At 38.3% G+C, this 22,817-nt stretch overlaps 1 protein-coding gene across 6 annotated transcripts in view; it reads left to right on the plus strand.

The window, feature by feature from the left end:
* Nucleotides 1-22,817, plus strand: part of LOC114279888 (pleckstrin homology (PH) domain-containing protein) — a 151,017-nt gene that overhangs the window by 49,297 nt on the left and 78,903 nt on the right. For all 6 annotated transcript variants that reach the window (XM_028222172.2, XM_082903825.1, XM_082903823.1 and 3 more), the window contains exons 15-31: nucleotides 1,431-1,498; nucleotides 2,354-2,474; nucleotides 2,566-2,772; nucleotides 2,887-3,090; nucleotides 3,177-3,286; nucleotides 5,233-5,329; nucleotides 5,440-5,538; nucleotides 17,341-17,505; nucleotides 17,603-17,677; nucleotides 17,760-18,236; nucleotides 18,313-18,660; nucleotides 18,792-18,923; nucleotides 21,194-21,307; nucleotides 21,392-21,585; nucleotides 21,783-21,891; nucleotides 22,185-22,328; nucleotides 22,462-22,752. In XM_028222172.2, coding sequence (XP_028077973.2) covers nucleotides 1,431-1,498; nucleotides 2,354-2,474; nucleotides 2,566-2,772; nucleotides 2,887-3,090; nucleotides 3,177-3,286; nucleotides 5,233-5,329; nucleotides 5,440-5,538; nucleotides 17,341-17,505; nucleotides 17,603-17,677; nucleotides 17,760-18,236; nucleotides 18,313-18,660; nucleotides 18,792-18,923; nucleotides 21,194-21,307; nucleotides 21,392-21,585; nucleotides 21,783-21,891; nucleotides 22,185-22,328; nucleotides 22,462-22,752 — 2,955 coding nt within the window. The remainder of the gene's footprint in view (nucleotides 1-1,430; nucleotides 1,499-2,353; nucleotides 2,475-2,565; nucleotides 2,773-2,886; nucleotides 3,091-3,176; nucleotides 3,287-5,232; nucleotides 5,330-5,439; nucleotides 5,539-17,340; nucleotides 17,506-17,602; nucleotides 17,678-17,759; nucleotides 18,237-18,312; nucleotides 18,661-18,791; nucleotides 18,924-21,193; nucleotides 21,308-21,391; nucleotides 21,586-21,782; nucleotides 21,892-22,184; nucleotides 22,329-22,461; nucleotides 22,753-22,817) is intronic.

Genomic DNA, 22,817 nt, shown 5'->3' on the forward strand with positions numbered 1-22,817 from the left:
ATTGATGTAGGGCACGGATTAGAAATTTGGATGCTGCTTCCAGCAATTGGGGTTTTTGGTGGCTAGGTGCTGTAGGACAGCTTGTTGGATTTTTAAACAGAGGCTATTTAAAGGCCCAAACGTATTAAGTGTGTTTCATGACTCCTAGTTTACTACTTGAACTGACAATCTATTAGAAAATGGGCTTGTTTAAGTTAGTGTAACTTGATTTGTCACTGAATGCTGAACACATTTAGTGGATGGTGATTTTAAGTTTTGTAGATTGATAAACAAATATATCGTTTCATTTTGCATTTTCAAAATTTGGATGGTTAAAATTGCAGGCATTAAAATTTGTCAGTACTTTTAAAAAAAATTTAGGCTCATCAATGCTTGTTGTAATTATGATCTCTGACCTACTTATCACAAGTAACAAAACACCTAATGAAAGACAATGTTCGTTCTACGATTGGTATTTGTGTAAGTTTTTGTTTGGCTGCAAGGATTGATTAATTATGATTTTTTATGCCTAGTAATAGAAACTGGTGAAAGAATCATGATAGACTCTTTTTTTCAGTGTTACTAGAAAAAGCTAACATCCTAGCAATTTACCTTTTGGGTTGCACGTTTTGAAACATGTTACATTTCCGTTCCAAAAGTGAATTTAGCGATCCCATAATTTTTTAAAAATGTTTTTCATTAAAAGTTTCTTCTTAATAAGGAAAAAATCAAATTTAATAAACTAAAATCTAGATGGAGTGGAGTTTTGCATTGACAAATTGTAAAAAAATGGGTCATTTGCTCATAGAATTGTGTTATGGAATGATTAGTTTGAAAAAAATTACTATAATATGTAGGATATCAAATTAAGAAGTCTATCCATCGTACTACATTTTAGAGCATGTGGCATACCACATTCCCATTCCCGTTCCCGTTCCTTGTACCAAAACGATCCGCATTCTAGGTAACATAGGCTTTCTTACTCTGTTTGGTAAAAAAATTGTAGAATGAAAAGCACACATAAAACATGTCTTTTGAGGCAATCATTAACTGGGAAATCATTAAAACTTTTAGAAGAGGGAATTCTGATTCAAATATGCATATCCAAAAGTTCTTGAAAGTTCTTTTGGCCCCCCAAAATTGATGATTCTAGCTTCTCATTCCTGTTTATCATCAAAAAAAAAAAAAAGAAAAAAAGAAAAATCTGGTGCACCCCTTGTACTGTAATCTCGGGTTTGTGTCTGATACTGTGTCTGATTCTGTGATTGAAAAACCTGGTCTTAGTGGTTGGTGTACTTTGGTTGTGTTCATTAACGGCTTCACCATCATAGTAGTGCTTGTCTTAATTCTCTTTTGAGTGTGTGTTGGTTCCCTTGCTTATCTTCCAGAATCTACAAGATACCTAGCACTCCTGTTGTATTGCTGTGTGAGTGATGTTTTCATCATTTCAGATGACAATTGATGGAGTTAAACGCACTGCACAACAACAAGTGAACAGAGCATTGAAGGATCGAGCCAGGTTTGTTACTTTGCGTCTTGAAGTTTAGGTAGTTCTAGGCCTTGATGCCTTGATGAAACAAACACATCTAATTGAAGCTTGAAGTTTAATGTGTTTATGTTGGCCGTGTCCATGTCTTTTGTTTTGCCTTATTGCTGTAATGTTTGGCAGAACCTTCTACTTCATGTATAAAGTGTTTAATGACAGGACTGAAAAAAATGCACATCTGTTGTCTAGTTGTGTTTGTTTGAGGTTGTGTATAGCAGGTGAATTTTGAAAAATTCATGATATATTGATACAGTTCTTGGGACTGTGAGTATAAGTTGAAGTGGATCTATATGCTTTTAAGTGGGTGTTTCTCAAAAACTGTAGTTTTACAGTTTCTTCTCTCCTATAAGGTGTTCTTTTGTGACGTAGTAGATTTCTGCTATTAAATATTCAGCTTGCTACATTTTTGTAAATGTCTGTTAGTTACTATGTATAGATAATTCTCACAGCTCTATCTGTGTCCATCATTGGTTCCCTATGGTTGGAGCAGAATCGGCATGTTTTCCAGGGAGTTGCTTGTTCTGTATCTTGGTTAGAAGATAGGTTTTTGCAAGTCTTGTGTGGTTGGGTGTCAGGGCATGTGGATCTGGATTTGTTTACCTTTCTAGATTTCCTTGATGATGTGATTGGCTAGTTGTTTCCCCTTTTTTGGGGCTCCTCATTTCTGTATTCTTTGGCATCTTCTTGATGCTCTTTCTTCAATAAATTTTATTTATCCAAAAAATAAAAATAAAAATAAAAACTAGTGGTTCCCTAGAAATGAATTTTTTTTGTTGGTGGATTTAAGAGAACAAATTGCATTTATATTTAGCATCTGTATGTTGGTAGGTTTCTCCTGGACTTGGATATTGCAGCTCCTAAGATTACCATTCCTACAGAATTCTGTCCGGACAATAACCATTCGACTAAACTTTTAATTGACTTGGGAAACTTAATTATTCGTAGTCAGGTTGATTCAGAAACCTTTTTTTTTTCTTCAAATTATTTGGTTAAAATATCTTGAAGCCAAAGTTCATGTACAACTTGTTCGATATGTGCAGGATGATGGGGAAGGGAGTTCTCCTGATGAGATTAATATGTATTTACAATTTGATCTCATTTTGAGTGATGTATCTGCATTTTTGGTGGATGGTGACTATAGTTGGAGTCAAATCTCTCGTAATAGATCTGCTGGTTCTACCCAGTTTAATGTTGTTAGTTTCTTGCCTGTTATCGATAAGTGTGGGGTAATCCTGGAGCTTCAACAAGTAATATTCTTTTCGCATTATTCTCGATCTGTGTGATATATATGTTCTATTTGACTTTCTTGTGATGACTCAAGCTATTGATTTGAAGCTATATAATTATACCCTCACATCCAGATCCGGTCAGAGAACCCCTCCTATCCGTCAACAAGACTTGCTGTGCGGCTTCCATCACTAGGGTTTCATTTCTCTCCAGCTCGTTATCATAGATTGATGCAGGTTGTAAAGATCTTCCAGCAGGAGGATAATGAGAATGCAGATTTAATTCACCCTTGGAATCAAGCTGATTTTGAGGGATGGTTGTCTGTTCTTACATGGAAGGTTCTCTCTTTTTCGTTGTACTTAATTGTCATTCATTCGCCCTTGGAATCAAGCTGATCTTTCTTGTTCTGCAATTTATTGTGTAGGGTGTGGGAAATAGGGAAGCTGTATGGCAGCGGAGATACTTATCCTTAGTTGGGCCTGGCCTTTATGTACTCGAAAGCCCTGATTCTACATCTTACAAGCAGTATCTCAGGTTCAAACATCTAAGTTTTGCAAATTCTTTCACGAATGGTTGCACTTGTGCTTTTTTTCTTGTTTCTCCATTTCTTGCTCAAGAATGGAATTTGATTCTTGGAAAATAGAAACGAACCATTAGTAGGGCCTCTACAGAACAAATTACAGCAGGAACATTATAGGTTTCTGTTTTAGCAGTTATTTTCTGAAAGAGGCAATTCCAATGCTTGCAGGGTGTGCATTTTTATTTTTTTATTATTAGTATACAACTTATCAGGGTTTCCAAAATGTGTCATCTGCAATCAAATGTGTACTTTGTGGTTTTAACTCAGAAGCTTAAGCTGTTAGCCAATTACCCCTAAAACTCCTCATCAATCAACTTATAGAATATTCCCCCATGTCAACATTACTATCTGGGTGCTGATGGCAAGAGAATAGTTGGTTTCTTTTGTTCAGAGAGCTAATTACATATTTGAACTTGGACAGTTTGTGGAGGCAAAACAGGCTTTGGTTTTGAACTTTCAGCTGGCTGGATTTTCTGAAAACTTGGGTTTTACAGGCAGCAGCCAAAATTTAAATTTTGATGTTAAATCAAAGGCCAAAGGATAGGGGAAGATGTTAGGGTTCAATAGGCCTTGATGCAGAAGAGTTTGAGGTTGATTTTTTGACTGTTCTAATGTTGTGAACTGTAACTTCGTGAACAATACCTGAATGTATGTGCAAAGGAAAAGAAAGATAAGAAGTAGAAGAGAGGAAAATATGTGCTTCACCCTTGCAAGGGTTAGGCCAATTGCACACAAATGCAATCTCAAATTCTCATAATATCTACTCCATTAAATAATTGAGATTACACATATTTATGGGCTAAAGTCTCTCCTACTTCTACAAAGACTGACTCAAATTTAGAAGAACTATTTAGAAACTAAAAATAGATGTTCTTGACCAACTATGGATATGAATTCTAATTGTACTCTAACTATGATCCAAAGCAAAGCCTATGGGCATCCCTTACAACTCATGTCCAACAAATTATGAAATTTCTAAATACCCGTGACTACTAAGTACTACCATGGACATTATTTCTCTTTGGACCAAAAAAGGCTTCTTCATGATTGTAAGACCCTTCGACTTTGTTTTGGGCTTCCAAAGCCTATTGTACCTGTTTAGTCATGCAATAAATTTTGCATCAATGTTTCTATTACATTGCTGTCAGAGCCTCCTACTGTTCATTTTACCTCTTAGCTGAAGACACTGCACAAGTCTCTGTAAGAATCTCATCACTTTTTTTTGGGGGGGGGGGGATAAATAAACAAACTTGATTGATTCAAGGTGATGCAAAGAATACATAAAGTCAGGCCAAAAAGAAGGCCAATCACTAACTAATCAAATCATCTACAAAATCTATAAACGCCAACACATCCAGATCTACTGAGATTGTAACCCAACTATGAAGCACCGTAAACACCAGCCTCTCCAACCATGTAACAGACCAAGACACCCTGAAAAGTACGCCTATTCCATCCCAACCAGACCAGCCACATTAAACACTGGCCAGCAAGCAGCCACATTAAGAATCTCATCAGTTAAAATGCATGCATGGAGCTGATTTTTTTAATTTATGTTAGATGAAATTGCACTTGGCTTATTGGATCTATGTGTGGCTAATCTTTCCCTGTGCTGGTTATCAGGCCACCCTAGAACCTTACAAAACCTGTCATGAAGTTTCAGATGTTTACTATTGTGATATGAATATTCCAACTGATTTTCCAATCTCTTAATAGAAAGTCGACATTGGTAAAAACTATTAGTTGAAAGCAACAAATTGTAACTTTTTTATTTTTATTTTTATAATTAAATGGGATAAAATGATATTGGAGTTGTAGTGAATAAATTCGACTCAAGTGTGCATGTTTCTTGCGAGTTCTTTTATGTTATTTATGCAACCTACGGATATGCTTTTTGTAGCCTACGAGGAAAACAACTGTATCAGGTTCCGGCGGAAATGGTTGGCGATGTGGAACATGTATTGGCTGTGTGTGATCCCTTACGATCCAACAACAAGGTTGTAGTTGGTGCAAATTTGACATTGGCTCTGTAGTAACTTCTTTATTTGAATGGGAGTGTTTTCATGGTTTGGTCATTGTATTTATTTATGTTATGAATTGTATATAGGTCGTGGAAGATGTAAATGCTCTGATACTACGTTATGATTCTGATGAGTCAAGGAGAACTTGGCAGAACCGCTTACAGGGGGCAATTTATCGTGCATCGGTATGTTGTTGTGTAGTCTCTCCCTTTGAAATGATGAAGTCTCTGATTGCTGTAAATTTTATATCTTGTCTAAACTCTGAATTTTCCTCATGAATAGTGATTTATATGGGTTTGGGTTAGTCGGCCTTCTGTTCTCTTCTCCTTTTCTATAAAAGAACTGTAATATACAACAATTCTGTTTTTGTTCTCATAGCACTTTTAGCACTGTGGTTTCTCTCTTTTTCCTCATTGCTATGCTTAGTGCATATCAATTATGCATTGAGGGTGCAATCTCCCTTCAGTATAACCTTTTTTGTCAAAGGAAGTTCATATATGAGGACTAGGAACGTATGTTCTTTTTAACTTCAAAGTATCCTTTATTTATCAATTGACTATGTTTTCTTGGCAGAACTCTGGAATACATGGCCTATGCGTTGTTAATTGTTGTCTGATTGGTAAATAAAACTAACAGATAAATACTCAAACTATTTACCCTCTATAGATATGTGTTGATCTTAACATGTAATGCAACATGCATATATATTTTTTTGGTAGGTGAATAAAATTCACTAACATGGTGGAATGGGCCAACCTCTGTACTCTAGATGTATACGATAGAAGCCAAAAAGCTATCAACAAAATTAAGTTCACTTATAAATCTACTAAAGAAATGAAAGATCTACATAACTTCCCATTGAGCCAGAAATGACTAGTATGAAGCATTGACATACTTGGCCTATGCAAGTTGTAAGATTTTTGAATGTTTTCTGTATATTCAAAATTGTTGATCAATACAATGTGTACATTTGATATATATAGCAATTCTAGGCCTAATCTTAAATAGGAAACAAAATAAACCTAAACCAAAATATTCAAACAATCTAACACAAACTAATTAATCTAAAATATTCATACAATAATATATACTAATATTATTCTCACACCTTGCTTAAACTCAATGTGTTTTAGCAGAAACCATTGAGAGTTTGCTAGGGATAAATTGAAACCGAGTAGTGGTTTGTGTCTTGGTAAAGAAGTCAGCAAACTGTAGAGCCGAGTAGACAAAGGGAAGCAAGATAGAGCCAGATTGTAGATGCTGACGGACAAAGTGAATCAATTTCAATATGCTTCATTCGTTCATGAAAGATGATGTTATGGGCAATCTGAATAGCACTTCGGTTGTCACAGAAGAAAGAGCTCAGAGAGACCTGAGAGATGCCCAAGTCAGATAGGAGACGACGAAGCTAGACAACTTCAGCAGTAGCATGAGCCATAGCATGATACTCAATTTTGGCAGTAGAACGGGTAACAATAGTTTGTTTCTTGCTTTTTTAAGAAATTAAGAAATTGCCAAGAAACATTCAGAAATCAAAAGTGGATTTACGATCATTAACATCACGAACGCAATCAGTATTAACATTAGCATAGCCCACCAAATCTAAGGAAGAAGTAGAAGATAACAGCAAGCCTTGGAAGATTGTACCAGAATTCGAATTAAAGCAGCCCAATGTGTAGAGCGAAGAGTAGAAACGAATTGGCTAACCACATGAACAACATAGGTAAGATCAGGGCAAATAATTGTTAGATAGACTAAGCAAACCCACAAGTTCTCGATATAAAGTAGGATCATCCAGAGGGACGCCATCAGTAGTGTTGAGTTTCATATTAAGCTCAATGGGGTATCAGAAATCTTAGTGTCAGTAAGATTGGCACGGTGAATAACCTAGCACACTTGGATTGAGACAAAAAGTAACCCTTGGGAGAAGAAACCATTTCAATACTAAGAAAATATTGTAATGGGTCTAGATCCTTTATTTTGAAGGTGTGAAAGAGATACTGCTTGACCTTAGAGATATTAGAAGAGTCAGAATCAGTGATGATCATATCATCCACACACAATAGTAAGGTAACAAAACCAGCAGGGGTATGGAGGAGAAGCAAAGCAGAGTTCTGGGCACAAGTTTGAAGGCCAAGCTTAGTCATAATAATCTGAAAGCGATCATACCAAGCACACAGAGGTTGCTTCAAACCATACAGAGCACGTCGAGGACAACAAACCTGTCTAGAGAAATGGTGAAGGCCATGGGAATGACGCATGTAAACTTTCTCAGTGAGATAGCCATTAAGAAAAGCATTTTTAACATCATCAGTGTTGTGAAAGGTATGCCTAGGCGCAAGGCGCATCGAAGTGCAGGTGATGCGCCTTAAGACACCTACGGCGAGGCGAGTTGAATAAGGCGACAAAAAGCGCAAGGCATGCCACTTGATGGGCTTTTTTTTTTTTTTTTTTTTCATGATTGAAATCGACGGTTCATATTAGTGTTTTTAAAGGCTTGAACTAGATAGGATTACAACTTTGATGTATACAACTCAATTCTCAGCCCCAAATACGGCTGAAAATCCCTAATCGATTGGAAGGAAGAAATCTTGCGGTGTCTGAGTTTCAGCTCGATTTGATCATGTGAGTTCTTTTTCTTTTTTGTTTTTTTGATTTTTTTGTTTTTTGCTTCTTTTTCTGGGCTAGGTCCTTCTCCTTCTTCTTCCCTTTCACTGTTGTATTTTTTTTTGCTTCTTTGATGCTGTGTTCTTTTCTTCTTCTTCTTCTCTGCTCTTTCTGCTTTTTATTTTCACTATCTCTATTTTATTTTTGCTTCTCTTCCATGGTGTCTTTTTCTTCTCCTTCTTCCATCTCTGTGTTTTTTTGCAACCATGTCTCTATTTTTTCCTCCCTTCTTTAATGTTGTTTCTCTTCCATTTCAGTTTTGAGTCTCAATCTCTGTTAGGAAAAAAATAGGTACAAATGTAATTAATTCATCACACCTAACAATGAGATTATGAATTAGTTTATGTTAATTTTTCTATTTTTTATAAAGACTGTGCGCCTAACTTCAATAATACCCGTGCCTTGCCTTGCACCTAAGCCCTAAGAGACCTTCAGCGCCTTGGTGTGCTCTAAGTCTTTAAAAACACAGCATCTGATAAAGAGGCCAATGACGAATAGCGACAATAGATATCAAAGTACAGACAATAGGCATCTTGGCAACAGGGGTAAAGGTCTTCTCATAATCAATACCATATTCCTGTGAGAAACCTTTGGTAGCGTTTGAGAGAACCATCAGAATGAGTCTTGACTTTATAGATCCAATTGCAACCAACCAGATTCTTGCTAGCAGGTAAAGGAATTAGCTCTCAAATAGTAGTCTTTTGCAATGCAGACAATTCACCTCCATAGCTCGAATCCAATTAGGATCTTGACAAGCCTCCTTATAAGACTGAGGTTCTGAAAAAGAGTGAATAGTAGACAAAAACGTATAGTATGAAGGAGAAAAACATGTTTTAGCAAAACCAATTTTGGTTACTTGTTTACGGATGCGAAGGGGATACTTACGATTAACAAAATCAAAGTCGTCAGAAGCAGGAGGATCAGTAGCAAGGGCAGAGACAACTGGTGAAGAGAGAGCCTTGCGAGGAGAATAGACTAACAATGGAGGAGGAGAAAGGGCAGGCTGGGAAGGAAGAGGAGGAGGAGAAGAGGAAACAAACTCATGGGGGTCAGTTGAGAGGGACTCATTAAGAGGGGTGGTAGGAGGAGAAAATGGAACAGGCTCGTAGGGAACCGTAGAGATGTACTCATCAAGAGGGACGTCAGAAGGAAATGGATTAATGTGAACCAAATCCTTTTTGGAAACCAGAGTAGTGACAAAAGGAAGTTGAAAGTGAGGCAGATGTTTGAGAAAAGAAACATGACGGGAGATATATAGACTACGGGAAATAGGGTTGTAAGTTAAAACATCAATAGCCTCTATGAGTAAGACGGTAACCCAAAAAGACACACAGGATAGACTGGACACTAAATTTGGTCCTATCTTTACGGGACAGAAGGACAAAACAAGCAGACCAAAACACATGAAGAAGGGAGTAGTTGGAAAGTTGAGAGAACAGAGCCTCATAAGGAGATCGATCAAAAAGAAAGGGAGTACGCATACGATTGAGAAGAAAAGTAGCAGTAAGAACTGCTTTCCCTCAAAACAGAGTTGGAACAGAGTTAGAGAGAAATAGACCTAGCTGTCTCAAGGAGATAACGGTGTTTACGCTTGGCTCGACCATTTTGGGCAGGTGTACAGGATACTCACAAAATTTAGTTTTAAAATATTCCCCACCTAAGTTAGGCCGTAACACTTTAATTATAGATCCAAACTTTGTAGTGATCATAGATTGAAAGGTTGTACGATATATCTGATAAAAATCAGACTTATGAGCCATAAGATAAATCTAAGTGTAACTAGTGCAGTCATCAACAAATGACACATAGTATGCAGAACCTTCTTTGGTGAGAACAAGAGAAGGGCTCCAGACATCCGTATGAACTAAAGAAAGTGGTGTATCAGAGATAGAAGTACTTTTATGAAAAGGTAAGGTTGCCATTTTGGCAAGTTTACACCTTTGACACTTGGTAAGTTGACTAGGAGAAACTTTACCCAATGTACCTAATTGAGCTAAAGACTGTAAGTGGTTAGCAGGCAAATGCCCTAATCTAGAATGCCACAAGCAAAAAGGACTCGCCAGAGAATCTAATTGAAAAGAGAAAAAAGCAGTCGGAAAGGTAGTCATAGGCAGATGCAAGCTCTCCACCACATAGAGGTTTCCAACTCTACGGCTGGTTTCAATCTGCTGCTTGGACATCCGATCCTGTACAAAATAGATAAAAGAAAAAAAGATAACATCAAAACTGGAGGCATCAAGTTGTTTTCCTTAACCTTTAGCCCATATGTCATTTCGTGGGTGACAGGTTCAGCTAAAGTCGAAACTTGGGTGTAGGTCTTTTGTCGAAATGGAATGGCCTTACTTTTTTTTTTAATTTTTATTTATCGTTATTCTTCCAAAGTTACGGGCTATTTTGTTGAGTTCCTTAGAGAGAGTTGTCTCGCACCTCTAGGTATATTCTACTGTCTCGTTGCTTGAGGAATCAGTTACAGTAGAGCCAAAGGCAGTTATTGTGGTGAATTGTTACGATGTGTACCTCATTTTAGAGAAGCGCGCTAAGGAACATAAAGGATAGATGGAATAGAGACAACAAACATATCAGACGGTAGGACAGATCCAATAGATATAACAGACATACTAGACCCATTAGCAACATTAATAGTAATAGGAAGGGGAAGGGGAGTGCGATTTTGAAGTAAAGAGAGATGATGAGTCATATAATGAGAAACACCATAGTCAAAAAGCTAGACTGACGAAGAAATACCTAAAGAAGACGCAAACAAACCTGAATAGAGAGAGGAAATAGCGGAGACATACAAGGATGGCTGAAAGGTAGACAACATATGTTGACGCTGACCAATTTGAGCACTCAAGGAAGACAAGTCAAGATCAGGAGTCAGAGCAGAGGTAGTATAAACGGTTGGAGTCTAAAAAGTACTCTGAGTAGAAGCTCGGAAGCTTGACTGAGGCTGCGGAGCAGATGAACGTCCCTTCTTGGGACAATAGTACTTCTAATGGCCTCTTTGATGGTAGAAGGTGTTAGAATATAATATGTAAAATGTTGCTTTAATAATTAGGTTAGTATAATAATTAGTATGCTTTAATAATGTACCTTTAATAATGTTGTTTGGTTTGTGCTTCTACTTTCGGTTTGTAATTGTTCTCCCTCTCCTCTATAAAGGAGAGAGCTCAACACACCATTATATACATCTATCAATAATACATATAATTTATTCTCTCTCTATTTCTCTTTATACATTAAATTTTACATGGTATCAGAGCAAGGTTAACAACCTAGTCATTCCGCTTCACCGGCGGGCGGCAGCCTTGCCTTGGCCGTCCGCCGGACCTCTACACATACCTTCACTCCGCTGCCACATTTCTAGCTGCCGTGAACCATTACTATTTCTTGCTGCAGCTTTGTTACAACATAGATCTTACCCACGTCGTCGAGCACTCCGTCGGCCCACACGACAGCCACCGACGCCGTGATCTGGCCAACGCCGACCACGCCACCTGTCATAATCATCCATCCCTTTCGCTCCTTTCCCGGTTTCTCTTTTTCACCAGAAAATGTTCTCATCCATCCTCTATTATTGTTGACAGTGAAATCCGATGGGAGGTATTGTGATCTAGCGTTCCGGTCGGCGCTAAACTTGCAGCTGAAAACCGGCTGCCAGATGTTCCTCTGTATCTGGAAAACCACCGGACTACACTCCGGTTCGCCACCGAACTGGCACACAAACCTCGGGTCTGGTTCAGACCGACCCGTCAAATGCAGCCGAGTCGTCGGCTTCTCCTGTTCACTCCCGAGCTCGGTCTCCGACACTTACCCTGGTGAACTATCCTACCAGAAGCGCTCAATTGTGGCAGATACTTATCAGACAGACCTTTTTGTTTCATAACAGTCAATATTTTAGTCTGCCTCTGAACTTGATACCACAACTCCATATCTTCCCATGCCGGTTCCATCTGAGAAGGATGTGAACCAATATACAGAAACAGATCATTTCCCGGATCTTCGATAGGAGATGCAATATAAGTCCATTATTTGGACGGATTCCTCCTGTACTTCAACAATTTCAGGAGAAACACTGCGCTGCTGAAACTGGAACAACCCGTTTCCGTTCACCCGGGTATCACCCAACTGTCTTTCGGATCTTCTTGTTTGGAGACGACAACTGTGGTCGGCAGCTAAATCTTCAACCGAGTTCTTGGGCATTCCGGCATATCCTCCGCTACCGCGGCTTCGACGGCGCAAAGGCCGACGCCTGCATCCAAAAGGGCCCTCTCTCTCTCGGCTAGAAGAGGAAGGGAATAAAATAAAATCAGAGGCAAGGGGGTGAGAGGATGAACAAGTGGTGATCTGCAAAGATGGATATACAAAAATAAATAAAGACACAGGAGGGACTTGACCCTCTTCTCTCTCTCTCCACTTTCTCACATGGGTTTTGTCCCCCTCTTTTCGTTTCTTTTTATTTTACTATTATCTACCCACTCTTCTTTTCTTTAAATATAAAACCCTCTCTCCCCTCATTCATTTTATTATTATTATGCACACACTCCGAATCCAAAATCCATGTGCTCTTTGACCCTTTTTATCCATCACACACATATAGATTTTGCTTTCTTTTCATTAGTTTATACATTTTGCTTCCTTTTTCATTAGTGGTAGGACCCGCCCAAACAAAACACTCTCCCATTTTTTTTTTACCAATTTGAATATCACCTTTCTTTTTTTCTTTTTTTTTATTCCTTTACCATTCACATACAAAAGAAAAAAAAAAAAACACAAAAAAAAAAAACCAAAAAACAAAAAAAAGAAGACGACCTGCACACCAAACTCCTTTTATTCATGTCGGGGCTCACCCCGATCACCATTTTACATTCCAAAAAAAAAAAAAAAAAAAAAAACAAACACAAACAAAACACCCACACCCACAGTGGGATTTTTCCCTTCTCTACTCTACTGCCGGTCTCTTCTTCTTGCCTATGTCCTGGGCGGCCCTTGACGGTGCTGCCTCCGTGTTTCCCACGCCACCGAGCACGTTCACTCCCCGCTGCTCCTCCACTGCAGCATATGGCGGATCTCCAAATCAGAACATCACGGTGGCCTTCCGCTTCAGCTCCTTTTTTTCCGCTTTTAGCACTCATATCTCTGCTCGCGCATCCTTATACATGCGCTGGAGCAAAGCCAGTTGGGCGTTTAACTGCTGCACCTCATTTGTCCTACTCTGAAGCCGGTGCGATAGGTTTGTAACCGCAGTCATAGTCTCCACGCATGACTTCAATGTATATTGATTGGCCTCAATATCTGTTTGTGCTGCCATTCTTTGCTCCACAGACCGCATAGGAAAGGTCAGCGGAGCAAACTCAGGGGCACTTGGTTGAGGTTCACGGGCAACCGCACCGGTTATCTCTCTTGTGGACTCGTTAAGGTCGGGAAAGAGAGTGAGCAGACCACGGGAAGAAAAGGCCATGTTCTGGGTAGCTGAACGGGAAGAAGAGGCCATGTTTTTGGGTTGCTAAGTGTTTCAGCGAAGCAGCGATTTCCGACTGGTACTTTCAGAGAAGGATTGGTTACAAAGTGTTTACAGAGTATTTCAGAATGCAAATGTTCGGCAGTTTCAGACTGGTTTGCACAGCCTCTGCCTCAACCTTGGTTAAATAGCCAAGGCAGACACGCGCATCATGCGCCGCTCGGGGCTCGACGACAACATGGGCGCGTCTTTTGATGGCACGCCTTTTTATGGATTGGGCACGCCTTTTGATGGCACGCCTTTTGAAAAATTGGGCGCACCTTTTGAGGGTGCGACTTTTTAAGGGGTCCGACAAGACTCTGTAAACTGTCCCGACATTGATTCCGGTTAGTTTTTACATGGGTCCGGCAAGACTCCATAAACTGTCCCGACATTAATTTCGGTTAGCTGCTACAACGGTCCGACACGACTATACAGTGTCTTCTACAACGGTCTGGCATGACCATACAGTGTCTCATATCCTATTTTTATTTTATTTTTCTGTTTTGTTACTCTCTCTAAACTCAAGTTGGTTGGTTCCTATCCTCCTTGAGTTTGAAGGGGGCTGTTAGAATATAATATGTAAAATGTTGCTTTAATAATTAGGTTAGTATAATAATTAGTATGCTTTAATAATGTACCTTTAATAATGTTGTTTGGTTTGTGCTTCTACTTTCGGTTTGTAATTGTTCTCCCTCTCCTCTATAAAGGAGAGAGCTCAACACACCATTATATACATCTATCAATAATACATATAATTTATTCTCTCTCTATTTCTCTTTATACATTAAATTTTACAGAAGGCACACTCATCAGAAGCCAGAGACATCGTAATAATCAGAAATCTGACGGGTTCAAGTGTAATAAACCCAAAATAAAACAAATTGGCAAACTAGGGGTCGAAGGGTAATAACCAAAAAAGCTGAGGGGTAAGCTACAATATAGAAATACAAACTAGAGGGCTAAACTCAGATGGGTTACAACTAGACTTGACCCAGAGAAAGAGAACTAGATTTCGAAACAAACCAGATGGGTCGACTACAAGAACCATATGAGTGAATGGTGGTGAACGACGATGACCCAACATCGCAAGTCCGGTAATAGGCTGATGTTGCGATTCCAAACCAAGGTGAACCAGAGAACTTCGAACTAGAGAACTCCGATCGACCGAAACCAGAGAGAGAGAGAGATCGAAGATGAACCATACACCTTCCAGTCATGATTCGATTACAATCAAGATCGAAGACCCTACAATCACCGACTCGCGTATCACGAACTAGAGATACTACTAGCAAGAACCAGAGATGAACACCCATAGCAGAACTCAAGAATCCTAGAACCAGACTCGAGCGCGATTGAGGGAGAAGATGACCCACAACCTACGACTCAGAGAGATGAACTCGAGAACAAGTTTCAACCTACAAATCAGAGAGAGCTAACAACTTCCAAGATTCCAGCGATGGCTCTGATACCATGTAAGATTTCTGAATGTTTTCTATATATTCAAAATTGTCAATCAATACAATGTGTACATCTGATATATATCAATTCTATGCCAATTCCTAAATAGAAAACAAGAATAAACCTAAACCAAAATATTCACACAATCTAACATAACCTAAAATATTTACACAACAATATATACTAATATTATTCTCACATTATCTCTAGTCTCTATATCATTAAAAGAGAGTGCTTATTCCTCTCTCCATACACACAATATCAAGCACAAAGACACCGCCATCTATGCTTTCTTCACCCTTTTCACATGACACCTTCCTGCTCAACACTCATACAAATGTAGCACAACATATTAATCTTGAGAACTTATCTATTCTATGTTGAAACCTGAAGTTTACTCAGCTTGAGGTTTTGTGTAATGAACTTTTCTTTGTCAAAGTTGGAGGCCTTAGATCCTTTCCTGGGGAGATGGTTTTGTTGGAATGTGTCCCACATTGCTTGGAGTTGTCCTATCTGTGCTGGTTATCATGCTGTAGTTTCCCTCTCCTTAATACCTAAATTTTAAGGAGAAGTGTGGGCTGGGCTTTTCAAATTTGTATCAGAGTCTACCAGACCCTAGGCATGGTTCCTGCTAGAATTCTTTCTCACTCAATGTTTTTTGTTATCAAGGTGTTTTTCTCTCTTCTTTAAGTTGACCAATAGTTTGTTGATGTGGTAAGCAAACTTTGTAATTTTTATTTATTTCAGGGCTACCGGTGTGTTCAGTAGTATTGTTCTGTGATACGCCAAATTTTTTGGTTACTTCTCTACCCTCCTTTTTAGGGTCCTTGTGCTGATGTGGTAAGCACATATTTGGTCCTTTTTTATTTTTAGGCTATTGGAGTATTCGGTAGCATTCTTTGTGTGATGTCGTTTTTCGACATTTTTGTTTGTGGTGATTTGCCATTGCTTCGGCCTTGTTGCTTTCTCTCTCTCGGTTGGTTTCTGTTACTGCCATCATGATTGATTCAATGCACGTTCATCTGTTGCAAGATATTGATTCCTTGCTATGTTCATTGAAGTTGTCATTCAAGGGAGTTATTACAATTGTTGTTATCTTTTGACAACTTCATTGTAGTTGTTTGTAATGATCATACTATTTTCAAGTTCAAGTTGGATACTTCACTTCAACCATTCCGTGTTCCAACTTGAGGGAGTGTTGGAGATCAGAAGATACAGAAGAGATTAGAATATATGGAGACCCATGATTTATGCTTATTATGATTTTTTGTATCTTTGATTTATTTCAATTCCTTAATTGAAGGGATTTGATTGTATCCCCCACTCTATATATATGTTGTATCAAGTAAATAAGAGTATCAAGTCAAGTGAATGAAAGATGTAGCCTTTTAGGGCTTTGTGTGTGTGGATGTAGGCCAATATTGGCCGAACCACATTAAACCTTTGTGTTCTTACTTTTCTCTTTTCTATCTCTATTATCTCTCTTTATTCAACCTTATTGTCTTATCACAAAATTCAACTCCACATCGCCTGGAGTTGCTCCATCTGTGCTGGTTATAAGGTTTCAGTTTCCCTCTCCTTGATGTCTGGTTTTTAAGGAGAAGTGTGGGTTGAGCATTTTAATTTGGTATCAGAAGCTTGGTTGTGCTTGTGACTAGTGTGCTATTTGTCTGCTACTGTATGTTGTGGTCCAGGAGGGTGTGTTGGAATGTATTCCATATCACCTGGAGTTGCCCCATCTATGTTGGTTTTAAGGCTCCGATTTTTCTCTCCTTAATACTTTGGTTTTAAGGAAAAGTGTGGGCTGGGCTTTTCAATTGGTTCAACCAAGTGTCGAGCGTAGATTATAAGTGGATATTATTAAAATTTTCTTCATCCATAAGTGTATCTCTCTCTCTGTCTCTCTGTCTCTCTCTCTCTTCCCCAAGCAATAATTGGAGTCTCAGATTCTGACCATCCTTGCTGAAGTACAACAGGGACAATTGAAAAATATGTTGGTGGATAACCTTTTTATCCATCTCGCTCAAAGTAGATCCCAACATGGTTATATACTAAGCTTCTCTTGAATCTGTTAGGAACACATCACAATTAACAGGCTCCCTTAACTTCTGAATGAGAAGGTTCTTCAGAGAACTTTTGCCCTCCTGGTTGCCTTTAGCTAAGGAACTTCAGTATACTTCTGCATGTATTGCCGAAAAGGCAGTATTAGTTGTTTGATTACTAATTAATAGAGTTCCATTTTTTGATAAATAATGCATCGATTAAACAGAAATTCCTTTTGGACTATTAAATCTTGTGTAGTTCACAATTATCTGTTTATCAAAGGAAAAGGGGCAATTTCAAGTAGTTTTTTCTGCAGGTTTCTGCTCCTATTACTGGTCTCTCTGAGACTTCATCTGATGCGGAAGATTCGGGAACAGAACTTGTTGAAAACCATGGTGCAATGGATATGTTGAACATGGAGAAAGTCTTTATAACTGGAGTTCTTGATGAATTGAAGATATGCTTCAACTATAATCGTCTGGTAGGAGGGGATTGATTTGTTTTATGTGGTATCATCATCCTTCAGTCCAGCTTCTGAGATATTTGACATAATTGTTCTGTTCTTTTATTTGATATAGCATAATCAGAGCTTCATGAAGGTGCTTTTAGCTGAGGAGAGTCGTTTATTTGAATTTCGAGCAATAGGTGGTCAGGTAAGATCGATGTTGAAATCTGTCTGTTGTGGATAGTGTGTCGCTTTCCATTTTCAGAATTTAAGTGCTTCAGTGAAAACAGGTTGAACTTTCAATTAGAGAGAATGACATGTTCATTGGCACAGTTCTCAATTCTTTAGAGATAGAAGATTTAGTTTGCCGAAAAGGAGTGTCTCAGCCTTGTTACTTGGCAAGATCATTCATCCGGAGCACAGATGCAACTTCTGGTTTGTATGATGCTGAAAATCGGAGTTATGGCAGCGGTGATTTTGATCAGTGTGAAGGAGATGATAATTTTTATGAGGCATCAGAAAATCTCAATGATTCTGTTGACAGTCCAATGCGAAACATTTCTGCATACCTAAGTTCCCAAGGTTCTCTTGAAAAGTCACTCTTAAAGCCACCCAGTTTTACTCGTGTTGCTGGTCTACTTCCTGACGATTCTTTACAAACTGCAAGTGATGACACTGAGCTGGCAGATACATTGGATAGTTTTGTAAAGGCTCAAATAATAATTTATGACCAGAACTCACGTCTGTATCATAATATTGATAAATGGGTATGTCTTTGAGTTTGGGATTCTTTCCTTAGCTCTGTATGTGGCCACTAACTTGCTTCCTTGATGGTTATTTCAGGTGACAGTGACCCTTGCTACCTTGTCATTTTTTTGTCGTAGGCCAACAATACTAGCTATAATGGAATTTGTAAATGCAATTAACATTCAGGATGAAAGCTGTGAATCTTTCAGCGATAATTCTTCTGCAGTCATTGTGCAACATGATATCTCCAGCGAAGAAATGGTTGATAATTGCCAATCTACTGCAGTTGAGGAGCCTATGGTTAAAGGCTTGCTAGGAAAGGGGAAATCCAGGATTGTTTTTTATTTAACATTGAAGATGGCTCGCGCTGAAATTTTATTGATGAATGAAAATGGAAGCAAGCTTGCGACTCTGTCACAAGATAATTTGCTCACTGATATTAAGGTGTGGTTGACATTTTGGTTTGTTTTATGTTTTTCCCTTTGTTTCCTTTCTAATTGCAAGTTTAGTTTAACCTTCGAAGAATGTGAATCGAATGTACTTTGTGTGGAAAAGTAATATTTTCTCCTTCCTAGGTATTTCCGTCTTCTTTTAGCATAAAAGCAGCCCTTGGAAATCTGAGAATAAGTGATGACAGTCTCCATAGTGACCATATCTATTTCTGGGTTTGTGACATGAGAAATCCTGGTGGCAGTTCATTTGTAGAGGTACTTATATCCTTGATAATTTTATTGTGACATTAGCTTATTTTTGTAAAAGAATTGATGAAAATCATCATTGTTTTGTTTGCTTAAATCATTTTTTTGGATTTTGATTTAAAGTTTAGTTTGAGATCTGTAATCAGTGGGGCACGACCCGGGTCTTAACTTTGGTCCTTTCACAATTTAAATTTTGGTCCCCTATGCATTTTCAATGAAATTGTGAGTCTCGTAGGAGTTGGGAAGAGTGAAAATTTCTTGATGCTGAAATTATTTGGGCAAGCATGTGATTACACCATTCTTAGCTTGAAAAATAGATAACGGTGTAATTAAATTACTGTACAAACTGCTTTCCATTATCCAAAATTTTATGTTTGAAGTGGTATGGGAAGAAGATTAGGGAGACAAGAACAAATATAATTATGAAAAAAGGAGGAAAGAATAATTATGCTGTTGGTTCTAATGGTTGGTCCCTCTCATAATTTCCTTTTCGTTGATGCATTGCTTTGTATATGTGCTTCTTCCCTCTGCTTTTTGCAAATATAAGGTGATGATGCCTTTTGATAGATTGCTTTGCATATGAAAGTATGGTTCTAGCTAGGGGTGTGCATGGGTTGGTGGGTGGTGGTTTCCCTTGGTGGTTTGAAAACTTTCCCCACCCACTGCCGAGCTGCACAATCTCAAAACTGGTGGGTCGGTTGGATTATTTTGGCGGTATCAACTCAATGAATTGGGCGAGTTACTCTAGACTCTTAGCCTTTGTATAATCAAATAATAATAAACCATTTGTTTTTTTCTTTAGACTATTAGTTCACAATCTGTCTTCTTTTGTGATTTTACGGAAAAACAAAATATAAATCTATAAAAAATATATATATATTTTTAAAATGCATCGACCAAAAATACAGCCTTTGATTTCATAAACTTCAAACCCAGGAAAGCAACATAAGTTTTTGGTTTCATTATCATAAATGGGAGAACATAAATTTAGATTAGAGTATTTTTTTGGCAAACTAAGGGATGTTAACAAAAGAAGAAAAAAAGAAGAAGAGAATTATTAAAGCAGTAAGGGGGTGGGGAATAGAGCAATGAGGGAAGGTGGAGGAAGGAGATTGAAGAGCGTTGTGGAGATGAGTCGATGAGACAGAGATAGAACTTGGGGATGAGCAAAACACACGTCTAGTTGAAGGTGGGTGTTTGTAGGTGCTAGGGGGATAGAAATGTGACAGTGAGGGTGGCGGTGGACCTGGTGGCTGCACAAGGGTTATTAGGTAGGTGTACGGAGAACATTTGCCTAGTTGGGAGGACTTGGTGTGTGAGGTGGCATCAGGGAGGCAGTTAGGGTTAGGAGGAGAGGCAAGGGGCTGTGGCTGTTCTGAGATCTAAGTGAGTAATATGAGGGTTGGAGGAAGGGATCCAGTGTGGTTTAGGGTTTAGTGTGAGGGCAGGGCAGGTGTATGTCTCATTATTTATGTATAGCGGGTGGGTTAGTTCAGTTATTAGGTGGGTTGAGAAATTTTAAACTACCCATTCAACTGACCCGCACATTTTTTATCACTAACCTGCCCAACCTTCTCCGCCTACCCTCTCAAACCACTTGGAGCAGATTGGCAGGTGTTTTATACACCTCTAATTCTGGCAATTTGTTTGGCAACAAATATGGCAATGTAGAGTGGTTAATGAACTATTGTTGCAAGTTGTGAGAACAAGGAGAGACCAAAATTGACATGGATTGAGATTTTAATGAACAGTTTGAAATGGATCAGGGGTCATGTGGTTGAGAAATTTTAGACTACCCATTAAACTGACCCGCACATTTTTTATCACTAACCTGCCCAACCTTCTCCTCCTACCCTCTCAAACCACTTGGGTTGGAGCAGATTGGCCGGTATTTTATACACCTCTAGTTCTAGCAATTTGTTTGGCAACAAATATGGCAATGTAGAGTTGTTAATGAACTATCGTTGCAAGTTGTGAGAACAAGGAGAGACCAAAATTGACATGGATTGAGATTTTAATGGACAGTTTGAAATGGATCAGGGGTCATGTGGTTGATATCAGAGGGATGATGACGTTTTCTTGAGTTGAATGTAGTTGTGTATGTGTTTGAATAAAATTTCTTGCGATATCCAATTATATGAAATTAGCTAATTCTTGAAAATAGTCAACCATCTAATGTTGTTCAAACGAAAATACTTTTTCTTGTTATTGCTTCCTTTTGAAAGAATACATTTGTTTAGCTTTCATGTGTGACATCGAACATTTATCCATGAACACAGTTGGTCTTTAGTTCATTTAGTGCTGATGATGAAGACTATGAAGGTTATGATTATAGCCTTTCCGGGCAGCTTTCAGAAGTACGCTTTGTATATTTGAATCGCTTTATCCAGGAGGTAACTGATTTAAAAAAGCTTATTTGTTTTTAATGGCTGCAGTATGCACTTTCTCATGTGGGTATGGAATTAATTGTCTTGTAGATTGTTAGTTACTTCATGGGCCTTGTTCCCAATGTTCCCAACAATTCGAAGGATGTTGTAAAAATAAAAGATCAAGTAACAAACTCAGAGAAGTGGTTTACAACAAGTGAAATTGAAGGTTCACCAGCTGTGAAGCTGGATCTTTCACTATCGAAGCCTATAATATTAATGCCTCGGAGAACAGACAGTCTTGAGTAAGTTCAAACACCCGTTTCTGTACATAAATGTGTGCCAATGAGTTCGCTTTCTATATTGCACCTTCTTTTGTGCCTACTGACTGTTCCGTCCCAGTTTCCCCTCAACATAAATACATACAAAATTAGTGTCTATATTGGATTTTTCTCCTCATGCTGATGATTACAGAATTTAATGTTTTGTTTTACTATTGCAGTTATCTGAAGCTAGACATTGTTCATATAACTGTTCAGAATATCTTTAAATGGTTTTGTGGCAGTAAAAGTGAAATGAATGCTGTCCACATGGAAATACTAAGTGTTTTGGTAAGATTTATATCGTGACATGTATTGCTTTCAGTCTGATTGAGTTATTAGATCAATAAAGAAGTGACACAATGTGATGCTAGCTCTTTTAAATTAATTAAAGAGAAAGAACCTAATTTTTTTAGCGGTTTGAGTTCCAGAATATATTATTACATCTGTGCTTCTTTGTCCTTTTCTCTATGCTTAATATTTCTCAACTAACTTCTTATGAAGTTTTCAGGCACAATTCTCATCAGAGTAATTTGAACTTAAATGTACAATGCTTAATATGTTGTTACTGTTATGTGATCCAGGTTGAAGACATCAACTTAAATGTTGGTACTGGAACAGAATTAGGTGAGAGTATAATTCAAGATGTGAAGGGGGTTACTATTGTTATCCAACGATCACTTCGAGACTTATTGCATCAAATCCCAAGTATGGAAGTTGCAGTTAAGGTATTGCACTTCATTCTAGGGCTAGTGATATTGTCAAGAAGAAATATGTTCTTGATTGCTAGTCATTTTTTCATCTATGATATTAAAAAACGTAAGCTTTATGTGTTGAAAGTGTATTTTGTATGACCTTCAGATAGAAAAACTCAAGGCAGCTCTGTCTAACAGAGAGTACCAGATAATTACAGAATGTGCACTGTCTAATATCTCAGAGACTCCAAATATTGTGCCTGCACTTAATTATGATTCTGGGAAGGCGTCTGTTGATATGGGGGAGCCTCTTGTTCGTCATGATTCAGGTGCTGATGACTCTGAAGCCCAAAATAGGGTAACATGGATTGCCATGAAAATTTCTGTGGACATTGATCTGGTTGAATTGTGCCTGCATTACGGTACAGCGAGAGATGCAACTCTGGCCACTGTTCAGGTATCTGATTTACTCTTTTGACCTCTCTCTCTTGCTTCTTCTTCTTTATTTAGTGCCATCATCAT

This window comes from Camellia sinensis, chromosome 13, assembly GCF_055761805.1.
Source record: "Camellia sinensis isolate YWXY chromosome 13, ASM5576180v1, whole genome shotgun sequence".
Classification (NCBI taxonomy): Eukaryota; Viridiplantae; Streptophyta; class Magnoliopsida; order Ericales; family Theaceae; genus Camellia; species Camellia sinensis.